Below are 12,282 nucleotides of genomic sequence, written 5' to 3' on the forward strand. Positions count from 1 at the left end.
ATAAAAATTAAAAAATTTAAAAAAATAAAAATAATGCATCATCATCTGTGCTTCTGCAAATCTAATAGAAAGAATGTGATATAACATGAGACAGAAGACATGGGATGGTAGTTGCAGGTCTTCACTAGTTCACAGGTCATTTAATGTCTCTGGATCTCAGTTTTCTGACCTTTTATACTGAGGTGAATGGATTAAATGTTTATAGACTAAGTGGAAATACCTCTAGAAATTATCTTATTGAATGTCCCTAGTCTTGTGCAAATAAACTTGAGATTAGAGAAATGATAGGACTTTTAAAAAATAATATTGCTAGTTCTTGGCAGACCCCTCATTAAACCCAAGTCTCTTAACCCTCAGAACTGTAAAATTTGTACACACCAGGCTGAAATGGTCGCTAAAGATACATCCAGCTCTGAAATTCTATAATTGTGCTAAAGTTTAATATGTACTCTTCCACATTTTCATTCACAACCCCCATCCCTGTGAATGCATATGCATTTCAAATTTTTGAAAATAAGATGCCATTTGACAATCTCCCCCGGGATCTGACTTGAAATCAGAAAAGGAAAGGAACATCTGATCTCAAGCTAAACTGAAAAACAGATCATATACTGGGCAGTATGCCTTAAGCTTGAAAGTCCTCCACCCATGGGGAAATTTCAAATATGCATGCTTGTGTGCTAAGTCGCTTTAGTCATGTCTGATTCTTTGTGACCCTATGGACTGTAGCCTGCCAGCCTCCATCTGTCCATGGGATTCTCCAGGCAAGAATACTGGAGTGGGTTTCCATGCTGTCCTTCAGGGGATATTCTCAACCCAAGGATCAAACCCGAATCTCTTATGTCTCCGGCATTGGCAGGCGGGTTCTTTCCCACTAGCGCCACCTGGGAAGCCCAATTTCAAATATGCTATTCGCCGAAAATCTCACTTTGATGCTTCAAGTCACCCTGCAAATACTCAATTGACTGATTTGCACCATGGAGATTTTGTAGTTCTTCAGCAAGAATGTGTTCAGACTTTTATAAGTGTTAAAGAGTAATAGCATGTCTTGTTTAAATTTTGACTATTATCTTCTTGAAGACGAAATGAATAGTTTCATCAAGAATGCTTGTGTGGAGATGCAAAACAAGACCTGCCTCCAAGGCATAATGTGAGGCACCTGAAGGAAAACTCCTTGTTTGCCCCCTCCAAAAACATCTCTCCAACCTGACATAGGCTTGCTATTTCTACTTCTCCCATCATTTTAAAGTTTGGACACTTGTGAACACATGTAACCTTGATTTAACTTATTACATCACAAAGTATGATGCAGCCTAGCAAACATAAAGTATGTCGCGGCCTAGCAAACAATGAGGGAACATGGCACTGGACAGATCAACTTTGATTGTAGAAAAAGTGATGGCCACAGAGGAAGAATGTTGGTGTTGCAGTGGGAAACCTGATTGTAGAAGGCATTTTATGAGCACCAGGCCACTAGAATGTTCGGAACAGATCAACATAGGAGAGCAGAGGAAAAAGAATGTCCCAGAAGAGAAGACATTCACCCCAATTTACTGCTGTGTCTCAAATCAGTGTCCATGTTACCTTGACATCATAACATTGCTTTAGGTTTCCATATCCCATGGAATCATCTATGCAATCATGCAGACAAGCTGAAAATCTCAGCCCACAGTCTCTTCATGGCTGGCAAGCCACCGTAGCTGCCATTATCTGTTTTGATATATACCGTATATATATACAGTATGATAGATATATACCGTATGATAGAAAATGGAGCAGGGTTCTTTACAAAGGCTTTCATCTCCTCAGTTACCCTTCCCTTGCTGGAAACCAGAACTATCCTCATCTTCTCTAAGGTAGATTTTTTAAAATAAAATACAGAGGCACATAGAAGCCTTGGAATGAGTGATATTCAGTCTTGCCTTAAATTTCAACAAATTTGTCATTCTTCACTCCTTAAATTATGGTGTATTTACCTGACCAAAAAACAATCTGGCAAATTAGATAGTTGTGCAGGAAAACAAACAAAACAGTGGTTTGATTAAATTCACTGCACAAAAGCTAAATATTTAAAATGCTTCTAGGCCATGAAGTTTATAGAAACCATGATTAAAAAACTAGTATTGTCATCTTTTGGAATGTAATTTAATTTGGTGAACCTCCACAGAGATAGGACTTGGAGAATTTAAAAATGATTAAAAGAAAAACAAGGAAATGATTAAAGCCTTGAGAAATTCTACTGAAAGGGTAAGGTTTCCACCTCACTAGTCTAAAGATTTTGAGAATAGGGTTGCCACCTCAGACTCATTTGTGTCTCCCCATCATATGTCTGTCTGTGCTTGAGCTCACTTGCGTCTGATCCTTTACGACCCTTTGAACTGTAGCTCACCAGACTCCTCTGTCCATAGGATTTTCCAGGCAAGAATACTGGAGTGGGTTACCATTTCCTTACCCCGGGGATCTTCCCCACCCAGGGACTGACTCCTCTGTCTCCCGCATTGTAGGCAGATTCTTTACCTACTGAATCATTGGGGAAGCCCACATAAGAGCTGCTCAATAAACATTTCTTGACTTTGGTAACAATGTGGATACAGGGGAAAAGACTCAGAGTGTATTGGATGGATTTAGAGTCTACATTATACAGCAGATCCTATTTCTTAACTTGACAGTTTAAGAAGATCAGAGTTATTCTTTTCTGAAAGAAGTAGAAAGAATTTAATAGAAGTAGAAATATAGTTGTCTTTAAATTTTTGTGCTTTTACTGGACAAAAGGGGAAATAGACTGTAAGATTTTTAATACCTTTTCAAGCCATATAATTATCTTCCTTTTTATATAACAGCAAATAGGATATCACATTAAGATGAGTAACTAAACCAATTCATTGTCCATATTTAGAGTGATTTTTCTTAAGTGCAAATCTGATCATGTCATTTCCCATTTAAAACCATTCAGTGATTCCCTATTGTCATCAGGATGAGAACTAAACTTTCCTTATTATTATTTGGTGCGTGATTTCTGGCCTCAATTCCTTCCCAACCTTACACCACCTCCTGTTAGTAAGCATGCCCTCCTCCAATTTCAACTCAACTGACCTACTTTGAATTTCCTGAACACTCTGTGCTCTCCCTTCCTTTTTAGGTCTTTCATGTTGTTGCTTCTGTCAGAAATTCTCTCCCTCAGCCTTCTGCCTACCTACTCACTCTTTTAATTTTTTTTTAAGCTGTAAATATTTCAAAAAATTAAACACAGAGATACAGAAAATAATATAATAGATGATAACTTAGTCATCTAAATTAAAAATATTAACATTTTACATTTAAAAACAATTAGCATAATATTAAATAAATTTAGATTAAATGCTACATTTCCCTCCCTTCTGCTTCCTTCCATTGAAGGAGCCCCTCTCCCCAACACTGTGCATCATTCCCATGCATTTTTGGTACTTTTACAGATAATGTTTACTTTCATAAATTAAAAATTTATAATTAGGTGTTCAAAAGTAGGAAAAACAAAACTATGTTTTGTATAAGAACTATGTTTTGTATAAAAATGTAAGATATCAGTCAAATAAAAACAGGTGAATATTCCAAGGAAGTATTTCTTTGAATTTCTTAAGTTGCATGGGTATATGTTTATTATAAAAACGTAAGAAACTAAGATTAGAAATAAGATAACACAGTCATTCTCAAATTAGAGTCTGGAGGCTCTGTATGAGATTGAAGTTGTGTTAACAAAAAGACATGACATTTTACCCGTTTGTAAGGTCGTAGATGTGATATGTTGCTGTGTAAGAGTATCTCCAAAGCTGTCAGGAAGAAAAGAGGCAAAGACAAATTATGATTCACAAGAGGCTCAGGTCAATAAGGTAGAATCATAGATCACTCAGTTCAAGGTTCAGAATTATAAAAGAACTGTTTTCACAAAGCACTAGGAAAGTGATGTTTCAATTCCAAATGAGTGTCATTTAAAGAGTTTTACTGTGGACTTCTGTGCTGTTCATCCAAATTCCAGAACTAATCTCAGCAGTGATTCAACCCTTACTCCATAAAAAGTATATCCAAAGACATTTCTTAATATAAAAAGCTTTCCTCTAACACACTCTATTCTAAAAATTGTTCCCTTTCTACTTAACCTTGATTGAAGTAAAATCACTACAATTTCCAAGTCCTGTAAGGATTACCCTGTACCTGAGTAATTATTATAATATCCTATAAAACTGGATAAAGCTAATTTTATCCATCATATAGTTTTTTTGTAAAATGCTTGCTTTTTTTTGAGCATAGTTTTTTGTTTTAAATAATAGATATTGAAAAAATAAATAAGAGATATACAGCTTGTAATTCCTCCAGAAAAAACAAAACAAAACAAAAAAACTGCTCTTTTTTTCATTGTTTATCTGTACTGTTCAGTTCAGTTCAGTTCAGTTGCTCAGTCATGTCTGACTCTTTGTGACCCCATGGACTGCAGCACGCCAGGCCTCCCTGGCCACCACCAACTCCCGGAGTTTACTCAAACTCATGTCCATTGAATCAGTGATGCCATCCAACCATCTCATCCTCTGTCATCCCCTTCTCCTCCCGCCTTCAATCTTTCCCAGCATCAGGGTCCTTTCAAATGAGTCAGTTCCTCATATCAGGTGGCCAAATTATTGGAGTTTCAGCTTCAGCATCAGTCCTTCCTATGAATATTCAGGGCTGATTTCCTTTAGGAATGACTGGTTGGATCTCCTTGTAGTCCAAGGGACTCTCAAGAGTCTTCTCCAACACCACAGCAAAAGCATCAATTCTTGGGTGCTCAGCTTTCTTTATGGTTCAACTCTCACCTCCTTACATGACCACTGGAAAAACCATAGCTTTGACTAGATGGACCTCTGTTGGCAAAATAATGTCTCTGCTTTTTAATATGTTATCTAGGTTGGTCATAACTTTTCTTCCAAGGAGCAAACATCTTTTAATTTCATGGCTGCAGTCACCAACTGCAGTGATTCTGGAGTCCATGAAAATAAAGTCTGTCACTGTTTCCATTGTTTCCCCATCTATTTGCCATGAAGTGATGGGACCAGATGCTATGAGTTTAGTTTTCTGAATGTTGAGTTTTAAGCCAACTTTTTCACTCTCCTCTTTCACTTTCATCAAGAGGCTCTTTAGTTCTTTGCTTTCAGCCATAAGGGTGGGGTCATCTGCATATCTGAGGTTATTGATATTTCTCCCAGCAATCTTGATTCCAGCTTGTGCTTCATCCAGCCCAGCATTTCTCATGATGTACTCTGCATATAAGTTAAATAAGCAGGGTGACAATATACAACCTTGATGTACTCCTTTCCCTATTTGAAACCAGTCTGTTGTTCCATGCCCAGTTCTAACTTTTGCTTCCTGACATGCATCTGTACTATAGTTAAGTGAAGAAATCAAGTATTATTTTGGATTTTATTCCTTAAAGCGCTGTCAAACTTTTTGCAAAGAAACTCCAGCATATTGAAACATGTCCTTCTGAAGATTGCAGGTGACCAAGACCGGTCCACTGGAAAATAATCAGCTGTCTGAACAATGGGGAGGGGCAGGCTTGACTTTTCATTCTCTGCATTGAGGGAGTTTTGCATCTCAACTAAATATGAAAAATGGCAGTTAAAACAAAAGGTTCTTGATCTCAAAGTAATTATTAGAAGCTGAATTTGATATAAATTCTTTTGCCAGTATAAGTAGAAAAAAATAAGGTGATTATCTTCCCTCACAGCCTCATTCAGGAAGGGGAAATTAAGTAAGGCTAAACAGTCCAGCAATGGATCCTGCTATACTACACTAGGCTTTCAAAGACACAGATTAAACCATTGTCTAGCCACTAACTATATATTATTGTGCTTGAGCAAGTGAGTTAAATAAGCTACATTGTGATAGTTCCATTTTCAGTAATAATAAATATCAAAAAGTTTAAAATTTGTGAGAATTAACTAATGATTTATGATGCCAAATAACATTTTTATGATGAATATCGGTGCCCCCACAGTAAGTTTTTCCCTCAGGATGAAAGTAATTTTTAATACTTTATGATAGCCAGACAAGAATGCCAAATTCTGAATTATTTGTATGTTACTGTTATGCTTTGGGGATTGAACTAGAATTGAATTAATTTCTCAAATATTTAGAGATAAAGAAACTCTTGTTCCCTCTTTTATAAACCAGTCTGTGGGTTAATAGGAGATACAATCAGACAAATCCAAATTAAATCATCAATACCTTTGAATAATCACTTTCTAGATACGCAAATTGCCGATCAGGTGATAAACCATAATTTGAAGCATTCACACTTTTCTGAAATCATGAAGAAGTTGATTAGAAAACAGAAAAAATAACAGAGCCATATACATTTATAGTTCTAAGAGAATATCATATCATTGATATACTCCCATATATACATTAAAAGTAATTTTTTAAAAGTTTAGGTAATACCTACCATATACAAAGAAATTTACTACACTTTAAGGGATGACAGTATGATAAATAAGATACAGTTTGTGATTTCAAGAGGCTTATGATATTAAACTTGTAAATAAATAACATTATAATTTAGACAGTTTTATAAGAGAGAGGTAAATAACAACACTGCAAAAATTTTGAGGAAGAAGTGATTAAATGCAAATGAGGATCATTTGTTGCACAGAGAAGGAGAAATATCAGCCAAGCTTGACTCTAAAAGATTGGTAGACTATTGAGGGTAGAGAAAGTAGGAGGTCCAAGGGCCTAGGACAGAACAACATGTGCATATGTACCATAGGACTAGTCACTGAGCATTTACTGAGCACTGTTCTAAGCACTTTCAAATGTTACTGTATTTAATTCTTATACTAACCCAAAGTGGTATTTTATTATTCCTACTTTACAGAAGAATCTGAGGCACAATGAGGATGGTAGAATGTGGAACCTCACCCACAGCCCCATAACTAGTAAATGAGAGCAAAGATCTGAACTCAGTTTGCCTGGCCAGAAGAACTGAGTTTGTACCTCTTACCTCATGGGATACCAGTTCCACAGAGGAAGGAAAAGGCTAGTAATTGAGGAGGCAAGTATAGTAACCTAATGTGACTAGAAGAGAGAATCGGAGGATAAATATGGTGGGAGACAGCTGAGAAGGCAAGTTGGGTCCAGATCAGGGACTCCGAGTTTGAACTCTGCTCCTTGGTCAGTGAAGAGCTGGCAGAGGTTTTTGAGGAGGAAGATGATGGTGGATACATACCATGGTGGTATTACTCAAAATGGTATATGATTCTCCTGTTTCAATATTATAAAATACTACATTATTATCTGTAGATTGATGAAGATATTCTTGTCCTTTAAACAAGAAGGAAAACAAAACTTGAAATGATCTCCCTTAGCAAGAAATACATTTATAACAAAGAAACACCTCTCTTATTTTATAGACAGACTTTTTCCCCCCTTTCTGTCCAGTACACATTGCTTTGTCAAATTTAAAATAAGTTGGAAAAAAAAAACAATAAGTTGATGGTGGAAGAGAGGAAAGGATGCTTTCCTCTACTTTATACAAAAATGCTGTATTTGTCAGTAGAAGCCTTATTTTACCAGTTCAGGGTGATTAGGAATAAACTTGGATTTTCTCTGCTTTACAAGGAGAATAAACTAGTTTAAATGGCATGTTTCTTTTGCAAATACACACACACACACACACTCCATTTAGTCTGTTTTTGACTTAGTTTAAAACCTATTTATATGCATGTTATTTTCTAAAGAGAAAACAAAAATATTCAATTTTTAGTGGCATTTTAGATATAAATTATAATGTAGGCAATTTAGTTTCTTTTACCATTTGTTTGATTAGACTCATTTAACAACTCGCTATTTTGAAAAACTATATGCAAATATCAATTTTATGGCCCTTAAAGGATTTGTCTTCAGGGTAGGATTTGTTCATTTCTTAGATTATCTATATTAACAATGGAATTTCTCATTGTAAAATTCTCATGACCTCTTTTAAATAGGTGCTTGTTTCCTGTTCTGAAAATCTATAGCCTATGCTCAGCTTATTCTAACAATGCATTCTCAGATTTTACTGTTCTGCTAAAACTACTACTGGCATCATTATTATTGAGCAAATCCTGTCCAAGTAGTTCTGTCAAAAATGCTTTGGTGGCCACTTGACTTATCTAAATAATTGCTCTTTTAATCCATTTCAACTAAGGTGGCTTATGTTACAAATAGAGATGTGCTGGCACTAAAAACACCAAAATCACACATTAAAAAAAATGCAAAAAATAATTCACTTACCTGAAATCCAATATGGAAAAAATGTTTTATAAGAGAATGTCCCATTTAAAATATCCTTCAGTGTGAGTGCTCGTGTTGTACTCTCTTCAGAGTTGTGAACTTTGGGAAAGGAGGAAACACATCATTACTTAAAAGAAGATGAATAACTCTGATATCTCTCAGATACCATATAAAGAAAAGATCTGCCGTTGCTAAACCCTTGTTTTTTGTGTGTGTGCTCAGATGCTCAATTGTGTCCTACTCTTTGTGACCCTATGGACTGCAGCCCACTAGGCTTCTCTGTCCATGGGATTCTCCTGACAAGAATGCTGGAGTAGGTTGCCATTTCTTCCTTCAGGGGATCTTCCTGACCCGGGGATTGAACCCACATCTCATGTATCCTGCACTGGCACACACATTCTTTACCACCAGCCCCATTAACTCTTGTCCTAATGACTATGAGTATTATTTCCTTTTTTGTAGAGAGGCTAATGAGGCTTAGAGAAGTAGCTTGATGGCCGAAAGGAACATGTTGTGGGAAAAACTTGAGATGTGTGAAGGAGACCACGCTGAGCAGCAGGGACATTATTCTTCAGGCAGTGAAGAACTTTCAGAGATTTTTAAGAAGGAAGATGAGACGAGGCTCCAACAACTCCAGGTCTTACAAAACTGAGCTTGCAGACCATGCATGCTTAGTTGCTTCAGTCACGTCCCACTCTTTGGAGACCCCATGGACTGTAGCCAACCAGGCTCCTCTGTCATGGAGTTCCCCAAGCAAAAATACTGGGTAGGGCTGCATTTCTTCCTCCAGGGTATCTTCTCAACCCAGGGATTGGCTCCACATCTCCTGCAGCTCCTGGTGGATTTTTCACCACTGAGCCACAGGGGAAGCCCATGTACATTTGACTAAAAACTCAGCCTTTTAAGCAGTTCTTTGCAGTTCCTCACATGTGCTTGGCTTAAATTTCTATCAACTTATAAATGATATATTTTAGCATCCCAATTGGTCAGATAACATCAACCAGAATCCTTACCTTCAGACATCTCAAGAGAGACATTAATGAATGCAGATAATTTCTTATCCAAGGTAGGGATTTTTATAAAGAGAAAGTAGACCAGAAGAAAGGAAAATCACATCATCTATACATTTGACTTTGGAAATTCCAAGAGTAGAGGTTTTCCATGTAAAAACTAACCTAAAGTAGTTCACAAACCACAAACAAAACTCAGGTGTATTTGAACCCTCCAAGACAATTATGTGTTTCATTCTCAGACCAAATTCATTGTAGAGCCTGACAATGGTCTGCTACATGAGAAACTATGGTGACCAACCTCCAATCCTTCTTCACATCCATATTTCTGTTCTCCATTTCTCCTACCTTACCCCTTCTCCAGACCATTACTTATAGAACCAAAACAGGAAACTGTCCTACACCCTGAATAGGATATACAAATCTGGTATTTGCTCATATAAAAATAAAACGGTCAAAGATGAGCTTTAACTTTATCTTCCTACTAAACCCTTCCACAAATTTCTAAGACTCTCAAGATAAAGAAGAAAACCATTAGCCTGGATGATAGGCCCTAGCTGATCTGGGATGATCTATCTCTCCAGCCCTTTTTTTTTTTTTTTTTTAATTTTTTTATTAGTTGGAGGCTAATTACTTCACAACATTTCAGTGGGTTTTGTCATACATTGATATGAATCAGCCATGGATTTACACTTATTCCCCATCCCGATCCCCCCTCCCACCTCCCTCTCCACCCGATTCCTCTGGGTCTTCCCAGTGCACCAGGCTGGAGCACTTGTCTCATGCATCCCACCTGGGCTGGTGATCTGTTTCACCATAGATAGTATACATGCTGTTCTTTTGAAATATCCCACCCTCACATTCTCCCACAGAGTTCAAAAGTCTGTTCTGTATTTCTGTGTCTCTTTTTCTGTTTTGCATATAGGGTTATCGTTACCATCTTTCTAAATTCCATATATATGTGTTAGTATGCTGTAATGTTCTTTATCTTTCTGGCTTACTTCACTCTGTATAAGGGGCTCCAGTTTCATCCATCTCATTAGGACTGGTTCAAATGAATTCTTTTTGACGGCTGAGTAAAATTCCATGGTGTATATGTACCACAGCTTCCTTATCCATTCATCTGCTGATGGGCATCTAGGTTGCTTCCATGTCCTGGCTATTATAAACAGTGCTGCAATGAACATTGGGGTGCACGTGTCTCTTTCAGATCTGGTTTCCTCAGTGTGTATGCCCAGAAGTGGGATTGCTGGGTCATATGGCAGTTCTATTTCCAGTTTTTTAAGAAATCTCCACACTGTTCTCCATAGCGGCTGTACTAGTTTGCATTCCCACCAACAGTGTAAGAGGGTTCCCTTTTCTCCACACCCTCTCCAGCATTTATTGCTTGTAGACTTTTGGATAGCAGCCATCCTGACTGGCGTGTAATGGTACCTCATTGTGGTTTTGATTTGCATTTCTCTAATAATGAGTGATGTTGAGCATCTTTTCATGTGTTTGTTAGCCATCTGTATGTCTTCTTTGGAGAAATGTCTGTTTAGTTCTTTGGCCCATTTTTTGATTGGGTCATTTATTTGTCTGGAATTGAGCTGCAGGAGTTGCTTGTATATTTTTGAGATTAATCCTTTGTCTGTTTCTTCATTTGCTATTATTTTCTCCCAATCTGAGGGCTGTCTTTTCACCTTACTTATAGTTTCCTTTGTAGTGCAAAAGCTTTTAAGTTTCATTAGGTCCCATTTGTTTATTTTTGCTTTTATTTCCAATATTCTGGGAGGTGGGTCATAGAGGATCTTGCTGTGATTTATGTCGGAGAGTGTTTTGCCTATGTTCTCCTCTAGGAGTTTTATAGTTTCTGGTCTTACATTTAGATCTTTAATCCATTTTGAGTTTATTTTTGTGTATGGTGTTAGAAAGTGTTCTAGTTTCATTCTTTTACAAGTGGTTGACCAGTTTTCCCAGCACCACTTGTTAAAGAGGTTGTCTTTTTTCCATTGTATATCCTTGCCTCCTTTGTCAAAGATAAGGTGTCCATAGGTTCGTGGATTTATCTCTGGGCTTTCTATTTTGTTCCATTGATCTATATTTCTGTCTTTGTGCCAGTACCATACTGTCTTGATGACTGTGGCTTTGTAGTAGAGTCTGAAGTCAGGCAGGTTGATTCCTCCAGTTCCATTCTTCTTTCTCAAGATTACTTTGGCTATTCGAGGTTTTTTGTATTTCCATACAAATTGTGAAATTCTTTGGTCTAGTTCTGTGAAAAATACCGTTGGTAGCTTGATAGGGATTGCATTGAATCTATAGATTGCTTTGGGTAGAATAGCCATTTTGACAATATTGATTCTTCCAATCCATGAACACGGTATGTTTCTCCATCTGTTTGTGTCCTCTTTGATTTCTTTCATCAGTGTTTTATAGTTTTCTATGTATAGGTCTTTTGTTTCTTTAGGTAGATATACTCCTAAGTATTTTATTCTTTTTGTTGCAATGGTGAATGGTATTGTTTCCTTAATTTCTCTTTCTGTTTTCTCATTGTTAGTATATAGGAATGCAAGGGATTTCTGTGTGTTAATTTTATATCCTGCAACTTTACTATATTCATTGATTAGCTCTAGTAATTTTCTGGTAGAGTCTTTAGGGTTTTCTATATAGAGGATCATGTCATCTGCAAACAGTGAGAGTTTCACTTCTTCTTTTTCCTTATCTGGATTCCTTTTACTTCTTTTTCTGCTCTGATTGCTGTGGCCAAAACTTCCAACACTATGTTGAACAGTAGCGGTGAGAGTGGGCACCCTTGTCTTGTTCCTGATTTCAGGGGAAATGCTTTCAATTTTTCACCATTGAGGGTGATGCTTGCTGTGGGTTTGTCATATATAGCTTTTATTATGTTGAGGTATGTTCCTTCTATTCCTGCTTACTATAGGTCTTAATTAAAATAAAATACTTCTACTTTACAAAAGACACTGTTAATAGAATGAAAAGTCAAGCCATAGACTGG

General features: G+C 36.9%; 1 protein-coding gene across 1 annotated transcript in view; it reads right to left on the bottom strand.

The window, feature by feature from the left end:
• The window catches only part of LOC122453705 (fibroblast activation protein alpha), an 80,192-nt gene that overhangs the window by 49,034 nt on the left and 18,876 nt on the right, over positions 1 to 12,282 (bottom strand). The window contains exons 4-7 of the mRNA XM_043487824.1: positions 8,278 to 8,376; positions 7,232 to 7,326; positions 6,235 to 6,309; positions 3,754 to 3,806 (exon numbers count right to left, since the gene is read on the bottom strand). Of these exons, the coding sequence (XP_043343759.1) occupies positions 3,754 to 3,806; positions 6,235 to 6,309; positions 7,232 to 7,326; positions 8,278 to 8,376 (322 nt within the window). The remainder of the gene's footprint in view (positions 1 to 3,753; positions 3,807 to 6,234; positions 6,310 to 7,231; positions 7,327 to 8,277; positions 8,377 to 12,282) is intronic.

The sequence above is a fragment of the Cervus canadensis genome, chromosome 15 (genome assembly GCF_019320065.1).
Source record: "Cervus canadensis isolate Bull #8, Minnesota chromosome 15, ASM1932006v1, whole genome shotgun sequence".
NCBI lineage: Eukaryota > Metazoa > Chordata > Mammalia > Artiodactyla > Cervidae > Cervus > Cervus canadensis.